Source organism: Grus americana, chromosome 12 (assembly GCF_028858705.1).
Source record: "Grus americana isolate bGruAme1 chromosome 12, bGruAme1.mat, whole genome shotgun sequence".
NCBI lineage: Eukaryota > Metazoa > Chordata > Aves > Gruiformes > Gruidae > Grus > Grus americana.
In genome coordinates, this window is record NC_072863.1 from 11527464 (window position 1) to 11551767 (window position 24304).

General features: G+C 53.8%; 5 protein-coding genes across 11 annotated transcripts in view; 1 reads left to right on the forward strand and 4 right to left on the reverse strand.

Moving 5' to 3' along the window:
* Positions 1–4660, reverse strand: LOC129211634 (aryl-hydrocarbon-interacting protein-like 1). Of its 3 annotated transcripts, none has more exons than XM_054839015.1 (7): positions 4524–4660; positions 3676–3779; positions 2779–2958; positions 2382–2570; positions 2129–2305; positions 1855–1996; positions 1–1369 (listed from the first exon to the last, which is right to left on the reverse strand). In XM_054839015.1, exons 2-7 carry the CDS (start codon positions 3769–3771, stop codon positions 432–434), a joined length of 1722 nt encoding a protein of 573 aa, XP_054694990.1. In that variant the 5' UTR covers positions 3772–3779; positions 4524–4660; the 3' UTR covers positions 1–431. The 3 variants fall into 3 exon arrangements, with proteins under 3 accessions (XP_054694990.1, XP_054694992.1, XP_054694991.1); XM_054839017.1 differs by having other exon boundaries at positions 3676–3782; positions 4524–4659; XM_054839016.1 differs by having other exon boundaries at positions 3676–3881; positions 4524–4634.
* On the reverse strand, positions 4343–10348 carry TAF7L (TATA-box binding protein associated factor 7 like). The gene is made up of 12 exons (XM_054839019.1): positions 10229–10348; positions 9783–9862; positions 9022–9100; positions 8729–8862; positions 8204–8330; positions 7937–7995; positions 6853–6925; positions 6353–6469; positions 5961–6149; positions 5747–5859; positions 5386–5445; positions 4343–4792 (listed from the first exon to the last, which is right to left on the reverse strand). Exons 1-12 carry the CDS (start codon positions 10260–10262, stop codon positions 4748–4750), a joined length of 1110 nt encoding a protein of 369 aa, XP_054694994.1. The 5' UTR covers positions 10263–10348; the 3' UTR covers positions 4343–4747.
* Positions 10261–14746, forward strand: LOC129211636 (magnesium transporter NIPA2-like). Of its 2 annotated transcripts, none has more exons than XM_054839020.1 (5): positions 10261–10399; positions 10986–11042; positions 11752–11842; positions 11982–12142; positions 13458–14746. In XM_054839020.1, exons 1-5 carry the CDS (start codon positions 10261–10263, stop codon positions 14075–14077), a joined length of 1068 nt encoding a protein of 355 aa, XP_054694995.1. In that variant the 3' UTR covers positions 14078–14746. The 2 variants fall into 2 exon arrangements, with proteins under 2 accessions (XP_054694995.1, XP_054694996.1); XM_054839021.1 differs by having other exon boundaries at positions 10267–10399; positions 11738–11842.
* On the reverse strand, positions 14586–17217 carry TIMM8A (translocase of inner mitochondrial membrane 8A). Its single transcript, XM_054839022.1, has 2 exons — positions 16862–17217; positions 14586–16475 (listed from the first exon to the last, which is right to left on the reverse strand). Exons 1-2 carry the CDS (start codon positions 16982–16984, stop codon positions 16314–16316), a joined length of 285 nt encoding a protein of 94 aa, XP_054694997.1. The 5' UTR covers positions 16985–17217; the 3' UTR covers positions 14586–16313.
* Positions 17174–24304, reverse strand: part of BTK (Bruton tyrosine kinase) — a 12115-nt gene continuing 4984 nt past the window's right edge. For all 4 annotated transcript variants that reach the window (XM_054839011.1, XM_054839014.1, XM_054839012.1 and 1 more), the window contains 14 exons: positions 22730–22858; positions 22562–22629; positions 21849–22030; positions 21463–21525; positions 21152–21206; positions 20756–20838; positions 20521–20648; positions 20296–20370; positions 19768–19939; positions 19289–19505; positions 18565–18629; positions 17990–18108; positions 17700–17857; positions 17174–17564 (listed from right to left, as the gene is read on the reverse strand). In XM_054839011.1, the coding sequence (XP_054694986.1) occupies positions 17493–17564; positions 17700–17857; positions 17990–18108; positions 18565–18629; positions 19289–19505; positions 19768–19939; positions 20296–20370; positions 20521–20648; positions 20756–20838; positions 21152–21206; positions 21463–21525; positions 21849–22030; positions 22562–22629; positions 22730–22858 (1586 nt within the window). In that variant the 3' untranslated portion in view covers positions 17174–17492. The remainder of the gene's footprint in view (positions 17565–17699; positions 17858–17989; positions 18109–18564; positions 18630–19288; positions 19506–19767; positions 19940–20295; positions 20371–20520; positions 20649–20755; positions 20839–21151; positions 21207–21462; positions 21526–21848; positions 22031–22561; positions 22630–22729; positions 22859–24304) is intronic.

Sequence of the window (24304 nt, forward strand, 5' to 3'; positions counted from 1 at the left end):
GAAGAGCTTTTATTTCTCAGACAGCAAAGCTCAGCGGAGCGCAGCTGAAAGGCGCTGGAGCCGATGAGTCAGGGCAGGGAAGCAGCAGTTGCTGCTGCACAGCAGAGCTGGTGGTCCCAGCAGCGGCAGGGTGAGGACAGCATTATTCCTGTGTCACGGCAGGGCCATGCCCCAGCCCTAGGGCTCGCTCTCAGGTTATAGCAGCCCCGCTGCCTGTGCAGTGCCTCATCCTCAGTGGTCCGGCAGCTTTTCCCCCATCCAGGGGTAACCAGCACTGCTCAGGGCTGGCTGTGCCCCAGGGTCATGGCCCTGACCTCTCTGTTCTTGCTGACCTCCATGGGGGGTGAATCACCCCCTTCCCAGGCTGCTATGGGGCACTGGGGTACTTCTGCCCCTCCACCCAGCTCCTTGTCTGCCCCTGAGTGCCTGGTCTAGAACACTCCCCTGTGGGTGAAGCTCTCTGGGGGGATGTTGCCTTCTCCAGCATTTCCTTGGCTGCTGCCTGCTCGCTGCTCCCCACAGTTCCTCTCTTCCAGCACCTCTCTGAATGTTTCATCCTCCAGCTCTGGGGGCCCCTCGGCTGCCCCCAGCCCTTTGCTGGGGGCCCCCAGCTCTGGGGCTCTGCCTGGCTCAGCCACAGCCACAGTCCCTGTGCCAGCTCCCTTTGCTCCACTGGCTCCCTGCTCTAGCCCCTGCCCAAGCCCTGCTGCCCCACATTGCCCTACAGCCAGCTTTTCCATCTCTGCTACTGGGCTCTCTTCATCTTCCTCCACCTTTTCCTCTTCCTCCTCTCCCCCCTCCTCCTCTTTCTTATCCTTCTCCTCTGCCCCCCTCTCTGCTCCCCAGCTCTCTGGCTCTGCCCCACAGGTGCCCAGGTTTGCTTCTTCCTCCAGTCCCATCCCATCTCTTGCTTTCACCTCCACCCCCACAAGCAGCCCCTGGGCTACTGCTCCTCCTGGCACTACCCCTTCACACCCAGTCCCGGGAGTCCCTTGTTCTGCTTGGTCAGCCCCTGGTTGTTCTGCTTCTTTGGTCCCCGCACCCTGCTCCTCCTGCCCAGGGGTTGCCAGGACCCCAGCCTCACCCTGGGGTGCCTCTTCCCACAGCATCGCCCTGTCACCCCTCACCGTGTTCTCCTGCCCCTCACTGGCCCGTGGCCCCTGGGGTGGCTGGAAGAGCCCCTGGTAGCGCTTCTGATCTTCCACATGCTTCTTCCTCATCCTCTCTCCCAGCTGCTTCAGCTCCTTCTTCACAGCAGCTGCCATGGAGGGGTCGAGGTGAGCCACCTGCAGGAAATCCTCCCGTGCCTCCCGCTCATTCCAGACAGCAGCATGGGCCTTCGCCCGCTTGAAATAGGCCTTGGCGTTGTCTGCCGGGAGAGGAGAGGCCCCGTCGGGGTTCCTGCAGTTCAGGGCCACCAGCTACAGGAGCTGGAGACCCTGGGAACCCAGGGAACATAGAGCACAGGTAGCATTGTAGGCAGGAGAACATGAGGTGGACACACTTGTAGGTAGGGGTACCATCATGGGCAGGGGTACCTGGGCCACACACATACCACTGTGCACACCAGGGGACAGGGGATGCAGGGATCATCATGGGCAAGGGGAACCATGGTGAGCAGGGGGCTCTGGATGATGTGGAACAACATCATGGGCAGGGGGACCTAAAGGACAGGGGCTGCAAGGTACCATCGTGGGCAGGGGAAACGAAGGAATTTGGGGGACATAGGGATCCAGATGACCTAAGTACCATCACAGGCAGAGGGACACGGGATGAGCATTGTCATGGATCCAGAGGACAGAGTCCCTGGGGACCGTGGGCACAATGGATGGGTGGGATGCAGGGCATGCATACCATTGTGTTTCTGGAGTAGCTCCGTCGTGTGCTCCAGCACCTCGTAGTACTCGCCCAGCTCCATCTGGCACTGGCAGTAGTTGAGCACCAGTGGTGTGACCAGGCTCTCTAGCTTCAGCCAGCCATCCTCCCATGGCTTCTCCTGCCCCAGGGAGCCACAGTAGGCGGTTCATGGCTGCAGCTGGTCCCTCCCGGACACCCAGGGCCCTCAAGGGAGTGCTTTGCTGAGGAAACCCAAGCAGGGGTGACAAGGAGGTGGCTGGATCCTGCTCACCTTAGCCTGGAGGTTCCTCAGGCAGATGACAGCCTCCTGGTACTTCACCGCTGCCTGCCCAAACTCCTTGCGGAGGACATGGCGGTTGCCCTCGCTGTGCAGCACAGGCACTGCTGCCAGCTTCTCCTCCTTACTCATGGCCCAGGTGTCACGCTTGTATGCTGAGGGCTCCTCCACCTGCATGGGCAGTGGGAGCTGAGCTGCCTGCCCTGGCCACCCCCACGCTGACAGCCATCCCCACCATCCCCCTTACCCGGAACAGCTCCATAATGAATATGAGAGGCTGTGGTGTCCGCTGCAGCTCATCCAGGTCACCATAGCCCATGCTGTGGTAGTCAAACATGTTGCCCATGCCACAGCGGTGCTTCTGCCCTTCTAGGGGGTCTCGGCCCTCCGCGATCCTCCGCATGCCCCTGGAGACCAGGGCATACATGCCTGTGTGCTGCAAAGAGGGGGAGCACCCTGCTCAGCTGCATGGGGCTAGCCTGCACCCCCTTCCTCTGGGGCAGCCCCCCTGGTACTGTGGCTAAGTGACACCTGTGCCCCCTGTGCTTGCACCAGGCAAGGCTGAAGCATCTCTAGGGTGCACGGCCCTATGCCCTGGCTCTGCAGAAAGGAGGGGAGAAGGCATCCACAGGCCCCTCACTCACAATGGCGTCGCACCAGAACTCTGCCACCTCCCCGACTCTCATGGAGCTGAGCAGCGTCTCCCAGATCTCCAGCTTGAACATCTTGCCCACGATGATCTCCATGGGGATGCCAGCTTTCCGGCTGTCATCAATCACTGTCCGCTCAAAGTCATCCTTTAGTGTCTGGAAGTGGAAGGTGATCTGCCCCAGAGAAAGCTCAGTGTTGAGACCGAGCAGGCACCGCAATGAGAGCCCTCCATCTCCTCACCAGCCCTGAATCCCTCTGCCGTGGGGTCAGGATGTGGGATCAAGCCTGTTCCCAGCAAGGTGCTGGTTTGATTGGCAGCTCTGCATCCACAGCAGGAGACTGTGCCTCCTACTCACTTGTCTTAGACAGTAAGTAGATGGTAGAGTGTCTTAATATGCATCTGTGCTATATGTTGCTGTGCTCTTTGGCTCCCCCTTTATAACCCAGTACAGCTAACGCTCCCACAGCAGGCACAAGGATCTGGCAGAATCCACACTCATCTGCTCATACCTGTGAGCTAGGGAATCTTGAAAACCCCCAAAAGCTCCCCATTGGCGCCCCTCACTCCTGTTTGATACATGTCAGGAAAGGCAGATTTCCAGCAACCAGTCATGGCCACCAAGCTCAAATGGCCCCAGGACAGAGGGAGGAGGTGGGTAACAGCACCAATGCAAGGTGAAGGCAGTGGGCAATGTCAGTTGTCACTGTGGGGGCAATGTGGCTGCCTGTGCCCAAAACAGGCCTTCCTGCACCCATCTTGCAAGGGATGTCCCCGTACAGACCTGGAGCTTGGCTTGTGAGCAGGGAATCTAACCATAATGGGCAGGGGTGGTGGTGTTCGACCTACTCCCCTCTCCTCGTGCTCTGGGGTAACAACCAAGACGACTTACCTTGCTCCCATCCTGCAGCTTTGGCAGCTCCCCACGGCCTCCATGCAGAATCTTCTTTTTGACCCCTTCCACGTTCAGCAGGTAGGTTTCTTCCATGGCTGCTCCTGCTGGCCCCCAGGAGCAAGTCACAGGCACATGCACACAGGTTTGCTCTGGCCTTCCCTGAGCTCCGTGTCTTCCTCAGGGTATCTCCATTTCTCAGCTATCTGGACACACATGTCATCTCCCAGGGCTGCTCCTGGCCTTTCGCTTTCTGTGCTGGCAGCAGAGCTTGGAAGCCTTCTCCCCTTTCCCTGCCCTTCCGGTTGTCCCGAGGGGTGTCCCACCGTGGCACACCCTCACTGAAGCCCACGGTGCCCTCTGCTGCATTCTGGAACTGCCTTTCTAATCCTCTTCCCACCCTGCCAGGTTAATCTGGGATTTGCCTGCCTAGTCTGTGAGGAATTAAAGAAACACCCTGATCAGGAGGGCCTCATTTCTCCAACAGGGTGACAGCTCACAGGGTCCCCTTCGCACGCAGCCTCCCTTTGACCCAGCAACACAAGAAGCATTTCAGCAAAGGAGCCCAGCAACAGTGTGAGAACCAGCCAGGGCCTGTGTGTGGTCAGGCATAAACTGGCAGGAGGCAATGCTAGTCCGTGCTCCAGCAACCATGGAGGAACAGACATGGGTTGGAAATGGTACTTTATTGAGTCTGATTTGCAGACACAAGCATTCCTCAAACACAAGAACAAGCTCCTACCAGGCCACAGCCCATCAAGTCCAAGACTCAGTAAGATGCAGAAAGCTGCACCACACTGTGCTAGGGAGAACTAAACCCCTGTGGGAGAATGGTGCTGAATACTTACAGTAAATCCAGCGTTTTGGCTGCTCTCACAGGCATAGTCCAATTCTTTAGCTCCACTAGCCAAGACCAGCACAACGTATGTGAGAGCAGCTCTAGACACGGGGCCTCTAGCACAACCCAGGAGCACATCTGGCTGCAGAGTAGTGTGACTAGAGCAGACTTCAGCATGGCAGATGAACACCAACTCCAGCTCTGCTTGCAGGAATAAAGACCCAGGCCCGTTCCTCACTTCTCCATGAGGGACTCCAGCTGCTCCTGCAGGGACATCATCTGGGAAGAAGGAGCAAGGCATTTTAGTAAGGCATGGCTGGGCCTCCTGGCAGCTCCAGCCCAAGCACTTCTGTGTTTCTGCAGATCTTCCACCTTTGCCTGTACACTGCAGGGAGCTGTGCCTGGGCACCTCTGGGCAGAACTCAGCACTGCCCACAAGGTGAAACCACACAACAGGAACCTGGGAGTGGCAACCTCCTGCCTTAATATCTGGTTGAAACTCAGCAGAGTTGCCCAGGCAGGAAATCTGCCAAGACCCTGCAGCTACTGCCTTTCTTGTACAAGGGTACTAGTGGGTTTCTGTGTCATGTTTTACCCCAGGCATCAATCCTAGCAGCATTGGACTGCTGACTAGACATGTTTTGGCTCACTACTCCTCCAGAAGGAAGGCTGTAATCAACCCCATTTCCTATACCTCCTTGTGCCTTAGGAAGATCCATGCAACTACAGATGATGTACAACCACACCTGATCTGTAACACTGGAGTTCAAAGCAGCTGGTGTAGTACAAGATTCAGGAAACTTTGTCAGAGGCCAAGCCTAGAACCATGTCATGCCCTAGTCCTTCCCACTCCACTGTGCGAGTTTCCTCACCTGCTGCTTCTCTCGCTCTTCCTGCTGCTTGAACTCATCCAGCACGGCCTGGAGACGGGTCTGCAGAGACAAACATGCCATACCACAGATACCAAAGTGTTCTCAACTGAATGGGTGCTGGCATAACATATCAAATGGTGCAGCAAGCCCTAAGCTGCACTAAAAATCAGCCCCCAGCAGTTTCATAGATTGCTTTGCCTCCGTGGGGAAATGCTGGAGTATGTATGGTCACACCACAATTATTTTTAACCCAGCAGGCAAAGGTCCCTGGCTTTTCCAGAGCAGCAGCTGAATCAGTTTGCTGGAGCTAATGGCAAGCCTGTGCTAAGCAGACTTGAAGAGAGTCCAGGAAAGCTCTTACCTTGAGAGCTAGGTTCTCCACTTTCATGATGAGATCTTCCTGGCGCTTCCTCCTGTCCTGCGTCTCCTGGAGTTTACTTTTCAGGTTGTCAATCTGTTTCTGGATCCCCATGACTGGAAGACAGAGTGAGCTCAGACCCAGAGCAGCAGAAGAGCTGAGGAGTGCAGCCTGCCTGGCACCCCGGTGATTCTGCTGTGCTCTGCCACCCACTCACCCATCTGGTTGGATCCCTCATTCTCCTGTTGCTGCCCATCAGACTCATTCAGCTTGTCCTGCAGCTGCCTCTCTAGGTCCTCCTCAGTGTCCATGATGTTCAGGTCTTCATCATCATGATGATCCCTCTCATCTTCATCTTCACTGCTGCTACTGATGTCATTAAATATCTCCCGCAGTTCATCATGTTCTAGGGGAATGCAAAAGTGAAGAGGAAAAACACAGCTGATGACCTCCCAGCACCCTTTGCTGGCCAGGGACCAACCATGTCAGTACAGGGTGCCTGTCTCAACACCCTCTCTCCTTCACTCTGGTTAGGGCTTACCCCAGAGAGAATGGGCCCAACTGATTACTTAGTGGCTAGAAAGAAAACAACAGCCCTCCCCACTGCACCTGAGGACCCATGGCCTTGCTTATGTCCTGACATCCCTGGGGAGGAGATGTCCAGGCTGGTGAGTGAACCATGGTTGTCTACTTCTTTTGTTTCATCTTCAGCAATGACTTCCCAGCCTGGCAGCAGTACCAGATGAGTCAAGGGAAAAAGAAGAACATGAAAGATGCAGTATGATAGAAGAATGCTAAAAACTGCAGACCACTACCCCTCCAAGCCCCGACTGGCAGCTATGGATATCCAGGATGAACCACCCGAGCCCCCTTTTTGGTAATTTCCCCTCTGCTGTTACTTAAGTTCCTGCTCAGTACAACGGGTCATCAGGAAAAAACAATGAGCTTTGAAAAAGGCAAAAATGAAGGTCCAAAACTTCTGTGCCTCATCTGCTTATCTCCTAGTCTCTCACAGCCAAAGCTGAATTTGTGTCTCCTTTCCACAACCTCCAGGTCACACATAGTGTCCCATCCTCCACTTGAGCTTTTTTTTCCTCCTAAAAGGATACGGACACTGACAGCTTCAGCATCTGTGCTCAGGAGACGCTTCACCTCTTTTTCCACATCAGGAGACTCAATATACTGGGCCAGAGAGTGGAAAGAGAACATACACACTGTTAAAGGCCTCATGTGCGCTGCTGGTGCTGGTCAACCCCAACCCTCCACCTCTGGACAGAGCCCTGTTTCAAGCATCTTCTCTTATGCCTTCTGTTCAGCCTTTACTCATGCTCGCCCTGAAAGTAATTTATGCACCTCCAGAAAGCAATCCATCTTTTTTGTACACAGCTCCTTGGTGGGCTGTATGCTCTCACTTTTCTTCTTATACTACTTATGAAATAAGACTTTCTGTGTGTATGCAGAAAGTCCTTGAGGTACTGTTTCCTGATGGATGGCCAACTCAACTCCTTCCCATCTAACTCAAAATAAGGTTTCATTTTTCACTTTTAAATTACCCAGGAATCTTAATGCAGTGACATCAAATCTCTCCTGTGGGCTATAAGAACATCTCAAGTAATTTGTTTCCCAAATGTCGAGCAAAAGAGCACTCCATCCTGTTCTCAGAAACTGCAAGGCAGAGAAGAACAAGTCTTCGCAGCCTCACGGTGCTGCGTCTCCCCAGCACCTTGCCTGGCTTGTGCATATGCACAGTCTCTGAGCTCCATCTGTTGTCACTCCCCCAGCTGAAATGACAGTTATGCTATTTGTAGTGTTACTTGTTGGGGAAGTGAACAGGCCATGCATAAAGAGATGATTTCAGCTGGAAAAGCAGGAATGAGTGAAGCCTCATTTCCATGTGAGTCTTCCTTTCTTCTCTATGAGCAGGAAGAGATGTGCAGAGAACTGCTAGACTCCATTCCTGCAGCTGCATCTGCACAGAGGATTCTTCCCTCAGGAGCATCTTGGAAAACATGGAGGAAGCACCCAAACAGGTGTTTAAATCTACTACCCTCCCTTCACCCTCATCTCAGGCATGGAAACATGTAAAACAAAATTAAGAAGTTACATGTTTTCTGGACTAAAAGACGGTTACAGCTCTAATGTCTCTGTCTTCCTATCCCTTGGTTATTGCATCTGCATTAAGAAGCAACTCACCTTCTTCTTAGCTGTCTTCCGGAATCGTCTCTTCCGTACATTTTTCAGGGGAAGGGTGACTGTGACAGAGGAAACAGATTGCATATGTCAGGCATATGGCCTAATGGGAGAGCTGCATTCCAAAAGGGAGAAGATCCCTTCAGGAACAGAGACAGCACTGAAAATGGAGCAGCAGCAGAGCCAGGATATGGCAGTGACGAGTGCCCTGCACAGCTGTGGGGACACCAGGGTGATAGGATGGAGGAGTTTAGCACAGCCTCTACTCACTGCCATGGTTCCAGATGAATTTCTTCTCTCTGTCCTTGTCCTTCTTCTTGTTTGCCTTGGGGTCAGTGCTCATAGTTTGCTCTTCCAAAGGGGGGTAGAGATCACCATCCACAGTGCAAACAAGCATCTGGAATCCCCACATAAACACAAAGGGTGCTTATCATAATGAAAGGACAAAAGGATGTGAAAGGTTTTCTGGAAAATGAACAGTGACTGGCCGCTGCATGTTGTGAGCCAAAGGGATTCACGAGCATGGGGTAGGAGAAACATGTTTCGTACCCAGCTCAGTTCATAACTAAACACAGCAGCAGTTAAGCTATTACAAGAACAATCACATTTCGTGCTTCAGAAATGGGATTTCTAAACACCAAGCAGAGTGGGAAATTTTAAACTGCTAATATTGTGAAAATACAGAAATTGGCCATGTTATACTGGGTGTCCAGCTGCCAAAGTGTACAAGAGTTTTTCCTGGGGAGGGAAGCAAGGAGTTAAGCTGTTAGGGCAGGCAAGAAGGACAGCCCATACCTGGCAAATATCTGCTGTTTTATAGAAGGTTTTCTTGTCAATGGTTTTTAAGCTCTCGATGATGCAGGGGAGATCCACCAGCTTGGCTGCCAGTGGCACCCGGTCTACACGGACAATCCCATGGCGCCCATCCGCTGCAGAAAGCCATGGGACAGGTTAGTGCTGTCTCTAAACAGCTAAACTGTGCAATACATTCCTGAGCGACAGAAATCTCACAGAAAAACACATGCAAGTTGCACAGCTTCACTTGTGGACAGTCAGAATTTTAAGATGCCCTGATCCTGCTCACTCACCGTGTAGCTCAATGGTGAGCCTGTCCTTCAAGTTGACATTCCCGGACTGTACTGCTCGCCGCACAGTGGAGGCATATTCCTGGGAAGGTTGGACAGACTTATGTCAGGACTGGGTGTGCTCCCTCTGAGAATCACCGAAGGCTTCTGTCCAACCTACCCAGCTTGAAACACCTCTGCCATCCCAACACAAAAAAACAACTGCAAGAGCCGCAATGAAAATTGTACCCTCCTCCCAATACCACGTGTTAACCCAGCGCCCTTCACACCCCCAACACGATACGGCTGGTAAGGCCAACCAAGATACCCTGCCAAAAGACCACTGCTCTGGAGGAAGTTACAGCTCTCCTCCCCAAGCTCTCATGATCTCAGCAGGACACAGCCTCAGCTTTAAGTATCTAACAAATAGCATCAAGTGCACTGACAGTCATAGCAAGTGAAGACCCAGCACTTGCTAAAGCTCTACCCTTACAGAAATTTCCTCCCTAATTCTTTGTCTTCTGAGCCTCCTGCTCTGTGTCACAGGAGCACCTCTCAAGAGGAGGCCGTGAAAAATCTGTTCAAATGAGTGGGAATGGGCTATCCAAAGGCAAAAGCATCCAGTCTGCTTCCATGTACCTTGCCAGGTCTGCAGATTTCCCACTGACTTCACCCACCTTGCTAATTCCCCTTCCAAGCCCAGTGCTCGTCAAGCAAACTGGACTGAGCTGTGCGTAAAAATGATGGCAGCCACTTCAGCTGCACCAGACTGAATGGTCTCTTACCGGTGGCAGTCGCAGCACGAACTGGCTCTCCAGCTCATGCGGAGCATCGTCCTTGCTTTTACTCATCCTTTCTTCTTCAGCTTGGAAAACAAGATACAATTACCTCGTCACCAAGAAGGCTTCTACAAGGTAAGCCCAGCTCAACACCCCCAGTCCAGGCTCTCGCCCACAGGCGTCCCGCACAGGGGCGGCAGCGGGGAAAACTGGTGCCTTTCCGGGGCCCAGGGCTGCGCTGCTGTCGGGATGACACCCCCGACAGGGCCTAACCGCGCGCTCAACCCCAAACCTCGCTGCCAGAGCCACCTCCGGCCCCGCTCAACGCCACATCCCGCCTGCCCTGGGCGGAAGCCAGGCCCGGTGCGCCGGCATAGACTACCCCCGACCGTGCGGCCCGCGCCGCCCGTTCCGCTCCGCCCGGCGCCGGGGGAAGGGTGCTGGCGGCGCACCGGAAGCAGCGGCTAGCGGCGGCGGGGCTGCCATGGGAGGCGCGGGCGGTCGGGCCGGCTTCTACATGGGGCTGGGCCTGGCCTTGGCCTCCAGCGCCTTCATCGGCGGCAGCTTCATCCTCAAGAAAAAGGGGCTGGTCCGGCTGTGCCGCCGCGGCCGCGCCAGGGCAGGTACCGCCGCCCTCGGGCCGGGGGGGAGGGCCTCGGGCTAACGGGACGGAAGGAAGGAAGGAAGGGAGAAACGCTCCGGTGCCTCCCATGCGAGCGGCCCGTCATCTCCGCCTCTGGGTCTTGGGCAGACCACCCCCAGGCTGTCACTGCAGCTGCTCCCCCCTGGAGGTGCGTTCCCCAGACACTTCAGGCCACGTCAGTCTCCACTCGGACAGTCCGGCCACCACTAGGCCTTGGCCGCCCCTCCTTGCCTGTGGGGAGTTTTTGGTTTAAAAGTAGACTTTTTCCACAGAGATAGCCAACCATCGTCCATAGCCAACAAAGACCCGTTTCTAGAACTGCTCATGTTCTTGAAACTGCTGTAGTTCAACCGCGGGAGGACCAGGGAATAAAATCTTTGCTTTTAGGGTAAAAGAATCAGAGCATGCCCATGTCTGGGTCAGGCCAGTATGTGACAAGGCAGGCAGACCCAAGGCAGCCTTGCACTTAGAGGAGATCAGGCTGCTCCTGCTTGCTTCTCCAAGGCAGTTCTGGGAGGATAACGAGCCTTTTGTGTAGCTTCATCTGAGGTTTCTTCCTTACTTAGGGCAAGGAGGTCACGCGTACCTGCAAGAATGGCTTTGGTGGGCAGGGCTGCTGTGCAGTAAGTACCTGCTCTGAAACTGTAGCAAGACACACTTAAGAGTGTGTTTGTCATTGCTTCCAGTTGCTTTTGTTTTATTATTATGATCGTTGTTTGACTGCTTGATTTTTATCTGAGTGTCTGAGGATGTTGTTGATCTAATTATAACTCTAAAATATGCTAAAGTCTCATGCATTACCAGGTTTCTCTGCTACATAGGATCTGGTCTAACTGGGTTGGGTTAAGCACTTCTGAAATGGCCTGCCCAGATGATGTTATAACAGCACATCCAGCACTGTGGGTTTAGTGCTACAGTGATTTCAGCAGCTCTGTTTTACACTTTTCAGTGTTAATAAACCAATTGTACTTGATTTACCCTTTAAAAAGCTGTAAAAGCTGTTCCAGAAAAAAAATATGACTTAGAAATATGGGACACGTCAAAACTCCTTTCGGCTTTGAGGACATAAAGGAAATATTTTCTCTATAGTTACTGCTCAGCTGCATAGCCACGTGTGACTAAGGATCACCATGTGTAACCACAAGCCTTGTCTTCCCAAGTATCAGGCTTCTGCTTGTTCTTGCTGGTGCTGTTCTTTCCTGGTTGCACGACATACCTCAGAGAAACAGGATGCTCAGGTGGAAACTGAGGCTGTCTTCTGACTGCACTTAAACTTGTATTATGCTGAATTGCTCCTACTTTGATGCTCACCTGACAGAGTTTCTTCTGCAGTGGGAGTTGGAGAAGCAGCAAATTTTGCTGCCTATGCCTTTGCCCCTGCAACACTGGTAACTCCACTAGGTGCTCTAAGTGTCCTTGTTAGGTAAGTAGTCTCAGAAGCACCCTCACCTCACCTACTATCCCTCAGTGGTGAAAGCAGTTGCTCTGCTTTCCTCTGTCCCTTCCCTCAGGTACTCCATCCCTTGGCCTAATTGGTTTTGGGTGTTTTTACCATCTTTCAGTGCAGTTCTGTCTTCCACCTTCCTGAATGAGCAGCTGAATGTTCATGGGAAGATTGGCTGCATCCTGAGTATCCTGGGCTCCACGGTGATGGTGATCCATGCTCCACAGGAAGAAGAGGTTTCCAGCCTGGAGTCAATGGCAGAGAAGCTGAAAGATCCAGGTACTTAAACAAAAGAAATCCTGTCAACTTCAGGCTTGGACATGACAGTAGAAGGTACAATACAACTTGGCTAGATTGGGAAGGACTGAACTAAGGGGTAATTGGACCGTTTCTTGTTCTGTGCACCAGTGGAGGAAACGTTCCCTTGTGTCCAGGATAGCTAGGTGTGTTGCCCTCTGTGTTGGGAAAAGGCTGGGGTCTCCACGCTCTAAATGTGAAAGATTGGTGACAGTCAAACAGCTTTTAATGCACATGCTCAGAGGATTCATACCTTATTAACTAGCTCGAAACATCGGGGGACACATCAGCTTCAGAATGGCTTTTTAGGACTATGAAGTCCTCTTGACCCCAGATGACAGCAGGATGGGAACCCCACTTCGCAGAGAGTGAGTCTGGGTGATGCTCCCAAGTCGCTGGGTCTGTGCCGAAGCAAGGATGAGAACTTGGGTCATTAACAGTTACCAAGTGTGCTTTTTTTTGTACTGCCTATGAGGTGTAGATGCAAAAAGTGAAGAGCATGGGAATTAGCTGCAGCTGTCAGCAGAAGAGGTTGGCCTGTGGCAGTGCTGGGATAGGAGAAGGAATTCCTGTACACAAGGGTAGCAGTAGTGTGACTGAGGGAAGATAGAGGAGGAACTTCAGGCAAAGATGAACGAGCGATTTGAGGATATATTGATCTTGGGTGTATATCTTGTCCTGATATTTATGTTAGAGGATGAATCAGGCTGCAAGGATATAATTTGGGCAATAGCATGAATGGCAGAATAAGCCACAGGAAATGGAGGAAGGAAGCACAGGGAGAAGAGCAAAGCAGAGTAACAGGTAGATGCTGCTGCTCAATAGAGTCAGTGCTCTGGCAGGGCCTCACACTCCTGTCATGTGGAGCTTTCCTCTTTATCCCACCACAGCCAGCAGAGTTCAGCTAGGGCTTCCCAAGCCTTCTGCCACCCTCCTGGGCCTCCTGCAGAGCTGTTGCCCCTTGTCTTCCTGGTCAACAAGCCCCCACCACCTCTACTACTGCCATAGAGCCTGGCTGTGCCACTACACCTTCCAGCACAGGCAGCTCTATCCCCTGACAGGCTGACGTGTGGGGTGGTACTGCGATCAGCACTGTAAAGAGCTGCTGTTGTCTCTGCAACTTTGCTCAGGCTGGAGACCAACTCTGCTTCCCAACCCTGGTCCCTACAGGTGGATGCTAAAAAGACAGACTGATGGGGCAGCTACCCGCCTATCCTCCATCTCTACTTGGTGTTCAGTTACATCTGTCACTGGTGCTACTGTTCTGATAGAGCTCTTTAATTCTTCGTTCCCCAAGGATTCATTGTATTTGCTGTGTGTGTCCTGGTGACCTCCCTTCTGCTTATCTTTGTGGCTGGACCCCGTTACGGACAGAACAACGTCCTGGTTTATGTTTTGGTCTGCTCCACCATCGGCTCACTTTCTGTGTCCTGCGTCAAAGGCTTGGGGATTGCCCTGAAAGAACTGTTTTCTGGCAAGCCAGTCCTGAAAGAACCATTGGGCTGGGTGCTCCTGGTGTGCCTGGTGATCTGCATCAGTGCCCAGATCAACTATCTGAACAAAGCCTTGGACATCTTCAACACATCTGTGGTCACACCCATTTACTACGTGCTGTTCACCACAGCAGTCATGATGTGCTCTGCCATCCTCTTCAAGGAGTGGCAACATATGGTGCTAGACAACGTCATTGGCACCATCAGCGGCTTCCTCACCATCGTGTCTGGCATCTTCCTCCTGCATGCCTTCAGAGACATGCCCTTCACCCCTGACCTCCTGCCCCTCTTCCTGCAGCAAGGCAGTGCAGACCACGCCTCATGGAGGAGTGCAGACAGACATCAGTCATGTCAGCACCAGCCTCTTCTGCCCTCAGAGGACAAAGGCTCTCAGAGTATGGAGGAAGAAGGTGAAAGCATGTGAGGAAGCCTCTGAACTACTAGCTTTCTGCTCCCGCTGCTGAGCAGCTCCACTGCAAGATTGAACATGCTGCCTCAGCTTCTGCTAGCTCCTGCTGCACTAGCAGGAATTGGCGGTTACCTTCTACCTGCCCCACGGGCAAGATGAGTGACCTGCCATTGCTAGGAGGCTGACATGGACAGCAGCCTCCTGTGGCTAGACAGGAGCCCAGGATCCCTTCCAGTTCCTGGGATCTGGTGCCTCTTCACTGTTCTTTTACATGAAGAATTGATCCACTCTCATCAGGACACAGGCTTTGGCTGCGCACTAACAGTGCTAACCCTTACTGAATGTGAAGACCACGGATTTGGGGAGGCCTCACAGAATTTTTTAAAAATATAGTTGAAAGATTAACAGTTATAAAATAACCTAACATAGTGCTAAGATTACATGGAGAGAAGATGGATGTCTGGATTTAAAGATGACATACCCAGAATATTAATTCAAAAATTCCTCTGTCAAGTACTTGTTTTGCTCACTCTGCTAGAATTTATTTACAGATTCACATCCAAGAACAGAATACAGCCAAAACTGCAAAACTTCAGTGGTGCTGCCACATGCTGCTGTGCCTCTTAAAGAGGGACCAACCTCTTCGCACAACTGTATTCTATTAAAAACCAATTTGTTCAGTTACGGAGTGGCTAGTGATACATTTGTACCAAGAGCTGGGCCAGTGCTGAAAGGCATGAAGGGGTAGGAAGAACTGTGGGGAAGCTTGGGAGAAACTCAAGATAGGGACAGGAAAGGGAGTCACTTACTGTTGGGAACGGGAGTGACCTAAGAGTCCTTAACTATTGAGGTAGGTTTCTGAAAGATAACTAGACAGCTGTGTCCTTGCTTTTGTGGGTTTATATCTGCATAGCTCTGTTTAACACATCCTGATTTTGTTCCCAGGAAGGTTGCTGGCTACAAGCCATCTGTGTTAGCAACTCACACACCCTGTCCAGCCACCCACGACAAATGGACGTGTGCAGAACTGCTTTTCCAGGTTCCTGTGCAGAGCTCCAACCCACTATCAGTGGGTCACTCCAGGCTTCCCAGAGCCACGCTGTACGTAAACACTGCTGAAATGCTATGCTGCCTTTCCAGAGGGCAGATCAGTAGTTTGTTGTTTTTCCAGTTAAAAGCTCCTCTCTGTGTCCTGGGGCAGAGGTCCGGAAGACACAACCATATGCCTCCCTCCAGTGATGTCCACAGGTAAAGGTGCATCAGGTTTTAAAGGAGATGGTTACTTATTTCCTGCATTTAGTCTCTAAAGAAACTACTCCTTTACAGGACAGCAGGAGCTGTTAACCCTTGGGGAAGATGAGGAGAGGCCACAGTCTCTCCCAGAAGCAAGTTTGATTCATGGGACCAAATTAATTGAGCAACAAATCAGAATTCAGAGCAGACCTTCTGGCCAGAAGACAATTATGCCCCTTCCCTACTAATTTTGCAATAAAAAGGATCACTGGGAAGGAGGAGGACCGACAAGAAGGCTAGATTTACAATTCTCAGAGGTCATCTACCTGAACAAAGGAGAATATCATGTTAAAAATTGACCCAGTTAATATTTATTACATTGACCAGGGGAAAGCAGTTAATGGAGCAAGTCAGTACTGACAGAGTTGAAAATTTGTCACTTGGCCACATGAATGATTTACCTATGGAAGCCTGAAAGGATTTTCCAGTAGTGACACTGCCTGGGATGATCACCATGTCCAACAAGCTTTTGTCGCTAAGGGCACCTGTACTGGACCACACACTGATGGCACCTGCAGGGCTTGTTATTGCCTACCCAGGAGGGTTCGCTTTGCACAGCACTTTTTAAGGCAGCAGTTGCAGGCTGGCCTTGCCCAGAGCTGAGATTCACATCAGCACTGGGAGCACCCCCTGACAGGAGTGTCACCACCCCTCCGTTCAGCTGAGCGGGTGTGTTCCAAACACTCCCTGCATAGCATCGGTAGCCCCAGAGTCCCAGCACAAAGACAACTGCTGGCCTGCAGGGCTGGGAGCTGCACATCACCCCGATGAGGAGCAACTGTATCTCTGTCGTGGGCTTTCATCTGGCTGCAACTTCCCCAAGACTGGCATTTAATTAAATCCTAAACCCCAGAGCTGATTCTGGCTTATTCAGGGAGCAGAGTGACCAGGAGTCAGCGTGGCAGAAGGCCTGGCTTCATGGGGGGCTGGCCAGCATCCCCCAGGGCGCAGGTCCCACTCAGTCAGACAAGCTTTCTGAGAAGGCCGACTTGGACTTCTGCGTCTGCTCCAGCCGGTTCAGGATGAACTGGCTGGTGTCGATGAAGCGCTCCACGCAGTTCACGAAGCACGTCTCAGCCCGGCTGTCCAGCTTCGGACCTGGCTTGTCCATGCACTTCTCCTGCACACAGTGGGGGACCAGTTGGTCCCGGGAGCACCGCAGCCCGACCCCCCCAGACACCGGGGCCGTGCCTCCTGGGCTTCTCCAGCCCTCGGGCACACCGGCATCATTCCCGCTCGGGAACCTCATCCTCTCGGGCGCATCTAGCTCCCCCCGCCGCCCGGGGCTCTTCCTGGCCCGTTCCGCCGCCACCCCCCCGCCCCGCGTTCACCGGGGCTGGGACTGCTCCCACAACGGCTCCACTTTGCCCCCATTTCCCTCCTTCTCTCTCGGGACAAGGCTCAGCGCAGCGTCCCAGCCCGCCTATCCCGTCACCGCGACCCGCCCCTCGCCGCCCCGGTCACCGGAGCCAGCGGCCCCGCCCGCCGCTCGCGGGCCGCCCGTACCCAACAGAGCTCGGTCATCTGGTGCACCAGCTGTTGGAAGCGCTGCTTCTGCGTCTCCACCTCGATGAAGCGCTGGAGCTGGGGGTCGGCGCCGCCCAGCCCGGCAGCGGACGGTACGTCCATCCCGCTACCAGTATTACCGATACCGCCGCGCCGCGACCTTCACGTGCCGTGTCGCGCCGCCGCGCATGCGTCGCGCACGCGCCGCGCCCGCCCCTTCTGCGCGCACCGCGCAAACTCGCTCGCCCGCCCGCTGCGCGCCCCCTGCCGGCGGGGCGGAGTAGGCGAGCGGCGGCAGCGAAGGAGGCGGCGGCATTAGCAACCGTTTATTGTGCACAGGCCCGGCCCGCCGCCGCCTGCAGAGCCCGGCGGGGCTGGCCGGCACCGGGACTGGCCTGGACCGCGGCCGTCAGGAGCCCCGCCTCTGTCTTTGACTGTGAGGGGCCCTGCCGGTGACTCGGGCTGCGGTAGCGGCCGTGAGGGCCTCACAGGCCCCTGCTTGCCCGGGGGGTTGGCAGTGCCATGTCCGTGACAGCGGTGCTGAGGTACCGTCGGGTGTGCAGGTCTGTCCCGGCGGGCGGTGGGACTGCACCAGCCCAGTAGTAGCAGCCACCAGCACCAGCCTGGGGGGTCAGGGCTCCTCATCTGTGATGTCCAGGATACTGCCCAGCAGTGTGGTGAAGGTGGGGCGCTCCTCAGCCTTCTGCCGTGCAAGAGGGAGAGCCCTGCTGGAGCCTGCCACCTGCCCCACCAGTCCCCACACGCCGGGGGAGCTGCAGAGTCATGTCAGCCTCCCCAGGGCAGCTGGGGGTGATCACCAAGGGTGAGAGCAACTTACCTCATGCCAGCAGCTGTACATGATGGCGTAGACACGCTCTGAAGCCTGCTGCGGCCGGTAGAGGCGCAGGCCTTGGATGACGTGCTCTGTTGTCTCACTGTTATTAAACCTCTCATAAGGCATTTTTCCCATAGAGTAAACTTCCCACATCAGAACACCTGTTACAGGAAAAGGTAGGGACAGTTCGTGGCACGGGAGCGCCTGTGCCCGAAGCTGGTTTGCAGAGGAGCTCACTGTTGTTGGGGCACCCTCTCTTCCTGACCTCCAAGTCATTAATGCCATGCTCTTACCAAAAGCCCAGACATCAGACTTGCTGCTGAACTTGCTGTACAGAAGCACTTCAGGGGGAGACCACCTCACTGGAAACTTTGACCCCATGGAGCTTGTATACTCGTCATCTAGAACATACCTGCAGCAGATAAATAGATCAGGGTGCCTCACATTTCACTCCTCAATGCAACTGACCAAGCCCAGTGACCACAGGTTGCACTCCATGTGGGTTTCAACAGGGACAAACATCCCTTTGCAAACAAGTATATGTTAGTCAAGATTGGGGAAGGGATAGGGTGACACACAAGCATAGCAAAAAGGGGATGTGGAGAGAAAGCTGCAGCCAGGAGACTAGAGATGGGGGAAAGAAGCAGCAAAGAGGAAAAGAGATGGAGGAAGTAAGAAAGGGATGGTGGAAAGTGGAGAGGCAGAAGGTTGAGCCTCATCTATCATCAGACAGATGAAGCAGAAAGACAGAAGACTGAGGAAAAGCAGAGCTGGAGGCTAGTGGAGAGAAAGACTTAAGGTGCAGAAGAGGCTGAAGGACGAGATGGGGGATTGAGACAGGAAGGTGACACAGATGTATCTACCAGACCTGGAAAGGCCAAAATCTGATACTTTCACAATTCCTTGGTCATTCACCAAACAGTTGCGAGCAGCCTGTGGATGGAGAGATGGAGGTAGTCACTCCTACTTGCTCCTGCCTCTCCCACCCCCCCATACCATCTGGAACTTCATCTCACCCCCACCCACTTAACACTTTGCCTCACTTTATCCTGCAGGTTCACCTGGATTGGGGCAAGCTACAAAGTCCTCAGCAAAAATAGCAAGAGAGGACTCCAGGAACCCTGTTTATTTAAGGAGGGGTGACTTCCGTGGCAGGATTTTGCCTGAATAAAGCAGCACCAGGAGGAGATCACATATGGCACCTAGAAGGACTACAAGCTGGTAATGCTAGGCCAAGATCTGACAAACTGCAGGCTCAGCTTTTCGTGGGGGTTGAGAGGTCCCTTTTCGTGTCTGAGCCAGTGATGCTGCCTGTGCTGCCTAACGCAAACCCTGCCCTAGTCACAAATGCATTTCCTGTCCCCTGGAAAACCACCTAGTCCTGGCCTTTCTGCGATCTCTGCTAACTCGCTGCAGAGCAGTGACTTCAGAGTATCCCACCCATGCTCAGGTGGGCAGGGAGACTCAGAGGCATGTTCTGCAGAGAAGATTGCAGAGCTGCCTCTCCTCATGTTGATGAACTAGCTGACTCTGTCTAGGGCATGCTGTGGCTGTCACTGAGCTGGAGATGTGTCCTTCAGTCACAGCCCTACCAGGTCTCGGTGCAGGAACTGCTTGGATTCCAGGTACTCCATAGCTTCACAGACATCCTTGCACATCTCCAGCAGCTCAGCAGGCTGGAACCGCCGCCGAGTTTCCCTCAGGAAGTTCAGGAGGCAGCCGTTGGCCATGTATTCAGTGATTATGAAGATGGGGCGCTGCTTGGTGCAGACACCATAGAGCTGCACCAGCTTCTCATGAGACAGGTTCCTGTGTTGAGGACAAGATGGGCAATTCTGAGCATCTAGAAGGCTAAGCAGCAAAAGAAGCATCTGTGAATAAAGAGAGTTTGGGAAGGGAAGGTGCTACTGGCCCAGCTGACAGTGGAACAGCTCACTGGGGAAGCAGTAGGTTCTTGGATGCATCTTGCAGAGTGTGAGGCTGCCTGAGACTGTCCCTCCACACCACTCAGGAGTGCAGCCATTCTGGCAAGGCGTATCCAGCACTGACCTGCAGGCTGCTCACCACTTACATCATGACTTTGGCTTCATCGATAAACTCATCCTCTGACATGGAGCCCTCCCTGATCATCTTGATAGCAACGTTGTACTGGCCTCTCCATTTCCCGTACTTCACCACACCAAACTGCCCCGTCCCCAGTTCCTTCAGGAAGGTCAGATCCTTCGGGTCAATCTCCCACGACCCTAGGACAAAGAGTGCAAGCGTAATGTGGGTGCAGGTGACCTTCCTGCAGGGTGCTCCCAGTCATCTGATCTAGCAAGCCCAAGAAGAGCTCACGTGCATGTGCTGCCTGAAAAACCATCCCAAAAAATCCACAAAATCTGAGACCTGTTCCTCCAGGGGATAGGGAGCAAAGTAGCTGGTGGCGTCTCTTGGTCAATACCATCACCAGAGGGCCAGCAAGTGTTGGGAAGTGATTCCTGGGAAGGCTGTGAGCCCTGCTGCCATGGAACAGCCAGGATCCCAGCCCCAGAAAGTTACTGCTGGTAGAGACAGGCCCTGCAACCAGGGAACCATGAGGTAGCCCAGGCCAGCTTACCGTAGCCAAGGCCAGCTGTGGAAGGAGCACTTTTCTGCTGTTGAGACACAGGGTACTTCAGTCTAGATATGAGCCCTGAAACACAAAAAGGCAGATTGCCACACCACACTTACCTGCCCCGTTCCAGCAGGGAACACAAGCCTCCTGCCTTCAGCACAGGAAGGTGAGGATACTGTCATGTCAGTAAAAGCACTGCTGGCCTCATTCTGTCCCCCAAACACTGACCAGCAGAGTTGTGCTGATGGTACATGATGAGCTCTGGGATGGTGTTGAACAGGTGCTTTTCTGCCAGGTAATACTGATTCTGGGGGGTGCAGCAGACAACGTAATGGCGGATCATGCCTTGGGGGTCTCTGGAGACAGTACGTGGGGTCAGCGGCATAGGGAAGACAGGCAGAGGGTGAGGGGTGCCTGGAGGGGCCCTCTGAGGTAGGAACAAGCTGTTCTTAGATCTACTTACACAGAGGACTTAGCATAGACAGAGACAGTGTATTTCCCTGTCTTGCTGGTGGAGTCTCGGACAATGAAGCCCCCTTCCTTACCCTAAAACAGAAAGGGGAGAAGGGATGGGCTGGTTGTGGGGAGACATGACTGTAACAGGCAAGACTTAGAGTGAAGATCACAGCATGGCTGCAGAAGGTGCGGTAAGTCAGAGGTGTCCTACTTCCAGTCCCTGCCTGGTGGGCCACCTCCTGAAGTGCTTGAGGAGGTCACGTTGGGGTAGAGATGGTTCCTGTTGGGGCAACACTCCCCTCCCGGCGCAAGCCAGGGTTGGTCCCATGCTGGACACAACATGACAGCAACCTATGGAGGGCTGGTCTGTAGAAAGCACCCAGCCTCAGGAGTCAAGACTTACCTCCTGTTTCAGCAGCTGCTCCGCTTGGCTCCGAGTGATGTTCTTTGAGTACCACCTGGAATAGGGACACAGCCATCAGGGAGATCACTGCAGCCACCGCTATCCCCAGCCTGGTCTGACCCTGGCCCAGCCAGGGCAGGCATTGCAGGGAGCAGGGCAGGTATGGCTGTCGCAAGGCCAGAGGCTCTCGAAGGGTGTACAAGAGGGAGAACGACCCAGCCAGGCTGGGCTTGCAGGCTGCATAGGTTAACAGAACTGAATGTAAGAAGGCTCCGACGAAGCACAACTTGACACGTTCTGCTCTTACTCACTCAAAGATCTCCAAAGAATTGCTGGTTTCAGTGACATAGTTGCTGGGGATATATCCCTCTCTCCTGCAGGAGAAAAGGGGCTGGTCACACACTGATGGAGGAGGCCAAGGGGAAAGCAGGTTCCTGTCCTAGAAGGCTGAGTAGAAACAGGCTCAAAACCCTTAGTGCAAACCCATTTGGATTCATGCTTGGGGAGGGCTGATACCACAGCCTGCTTCAGCCTCCCTCACCCTCCTCATGTGCCATCCCACACCAGAGCCTGCAGGCAGGCAGGCAGCCTGTCCTAACCCCTGTGATACTGAAGAGGTGTGTTTGCCCACCAGTGCCTTGGCACCAGGAGAGGGCACCATTGTGGGGCGAGTGCCATGGGCAGTGGGAGCTCTTACCCATTCTTATCACGGGCTTTCCACCAGGGCAGGTGGCTTTCCTCGAGGATGAGGTACTCCTCTCCCTTCTGCAGTTGTAGGTCCTGCACGTTCATTGGCAGGTAGTTGTAGAGGGCCACCACCTTCTTCATCTCGCCTGCTGTGCTGGGGGCCGGCTCAGGGGGCAGAGGCTTCATCACCATCTTCCCCAGAGTCAGGGAGAGCATGGGACATGGTGAGGCTGGCAGACACACTGTTTCCCAGGTGAGACCCACCCCAGGCCTGGCAGGGCAGTGGGCTCAGGCCAGGTCAGCATGGCATTCGTCTCAGCTCCCACATGTATCTCCACCGGGAGACCAATCCCCCCCCCCAGGGCTTTTTATTGCAACATTTCCTCCTTGGAGACCTGTCCTCACAAAAGATGTGTTTTCTCTCTACCTTTTGGCTTAACTCATGACTCCTCCACCCAGTATCATCTTCTCTATCCTCCCAGCTCCCCCTGGGGAACCTCAGGGGTGAGATCATTTGACTTTACTCCAGGACTTTGGGCTCCATCCCCTGGTTCAAGCTCCTTCTCCCTTAGGGTACCATCTTGACATCCCTCTCCAGAGCAGAGCCCTGGCCTACACATCTTTGAGCAATGCCCTGTCAGTCATTGAATGTGTTGGCTTTTCCCAGGTAGACCTTTCCTTAAACACCTTGGAGCAAAACCACAGGCTGATGCTGACCCCTACCTGGTCCTCCTCAGGAGTGGGGGGAAGAGGCTTCTTTGTCTTGCGATGTGACCGCCCAACTTTTAAACCTTCAGAACAGAAAAGGGACTAAGGTGAGAAGAGATCCCCAATATTGTGCTGCAGTGGTCCCCAGGGGCTGGGGCAAAGGGAAGGTGCCCAGTGTCTTACTGCCATTCCTGCTCTCCAGGATCTGGCAGCCCATGGCATTCTTGGCTGTCTGGGAGCAGCACAGGTACTGGCCGTCGATCCAGAAGCAGGGATGATACTTCTGTACCAGGTCGCTGTTGTACCGGATCACTGTGGCAGAGCCCGAGAGATGTGTGTGACCTGGTACTGTGTCCCAAGACTGCTGCAGAGAGTTCTCTCTCCAGAGAGTTCTCTCTCCAGAGAGTTCTCTCTCCAGAGAGTTCTCAGGAGAGCTTTCTGCTCCCTGAATGCAGATGATCAGCCCCATTAAATCATTTCACCCTCTGCTGTGCTACTGATACAGAGTCACATGTGGCCCTGCTGCTCAGGTTTCCCTCAGCTCATCGCTCATGTTTTGGTGCTGCAGCTATGCAAAGCCTGTGCCACAAAACCCCTAGCTTGGGGAGGGTCAGACCTTTCCTCTCAGATTTGATCAAAGCTCTTCAGCAGCTCTGCAAAGGGACACAAACATGCTTGGAAGGCCAGGTCCTGCTGTGACTGGCCCTCCTGCCAGCTGAAATATCCAGCATCCCCTGGGCTGCTGAGGCCCATAGTTAGCAGCTCTTTTGAACCCTTTTTTTCAGAAGTGGAGAGGGAAGCCAGTGCTGTGCCTGGCTTGTCCATGGGGAGAGCAGGGCACTGCCACCATCCCCTGCCTGCTGAGAGACTTCCCTTGCTGGGAGATTGTTCCCTTGCCAGGCAGGTGCCAACTGGCTTCCTCGTACTTCTCCCCAAGCTAGAGGGACAATTGGATGTGCCTAACCACCACCGCAGCACGGTGCTGGCCCACAGCAGCTCCACGGGGTGCAGAGAGCCCCTTCTCTGGTGGAGCAGGATGAGGACATACTGGCAGCCAAAGGCCAGCATTTTCTCTCCCCTTTTCCCTGTGGATTTTACTCTGGCTTCAGCTGCCACAGCAACCCCCTCCCATAGCACGGAAGTGGGGAGAGGGCTGGCTGCCTGCCAGGTCAGAGCAGCAGGGCTCTCGTGAAATAACCGACTTCCCTGTTATCAGCCTGCTCTGCTTCCGCCTCGCTCAGGCAAACTTCCCTGTGTCAATTCAAGCAGCTAATCTTGCCCCACCAGCACAAAGCCACAGAAAGATACACATGCACCAAGAGACACATACAGGCAGCTCCAGCAGATTTTGGCCAACTGCAAGCACCCAAGTCCCTCTGCACAGTGCTGCTGCAACATGCTCTCAGCTCGAGGAGGCAGCACCCACGCAGCTGAGCATTAGCTGAGCAGCATTGAGTGAGGCTCAGGATGAGTTGGGAGAGACACTCCCTGGCTTCCAGCAGGCTTTTTGTCCATGTTTTCTAAAGCACTGAGGGATCAACACTCGCCTTGCCTGCCAGTAACAGCTGTGTGGCCACATCTGCTATTTCCTCTTGCTCTCAATAACTTCTGAGCCTGCTTGAGCTAATTTGCAGCAGGCTTGTGAGAAGGTAAGAAGCCTCAGCCAAGGTGGCTGTGGTGCTGCAGAAGTCAGAGGGTGACAGAGGTGAGTGTCCATCTCCTGCTGGCAGGAGTGGTTGCTGTCAGCTCAGGGATGTT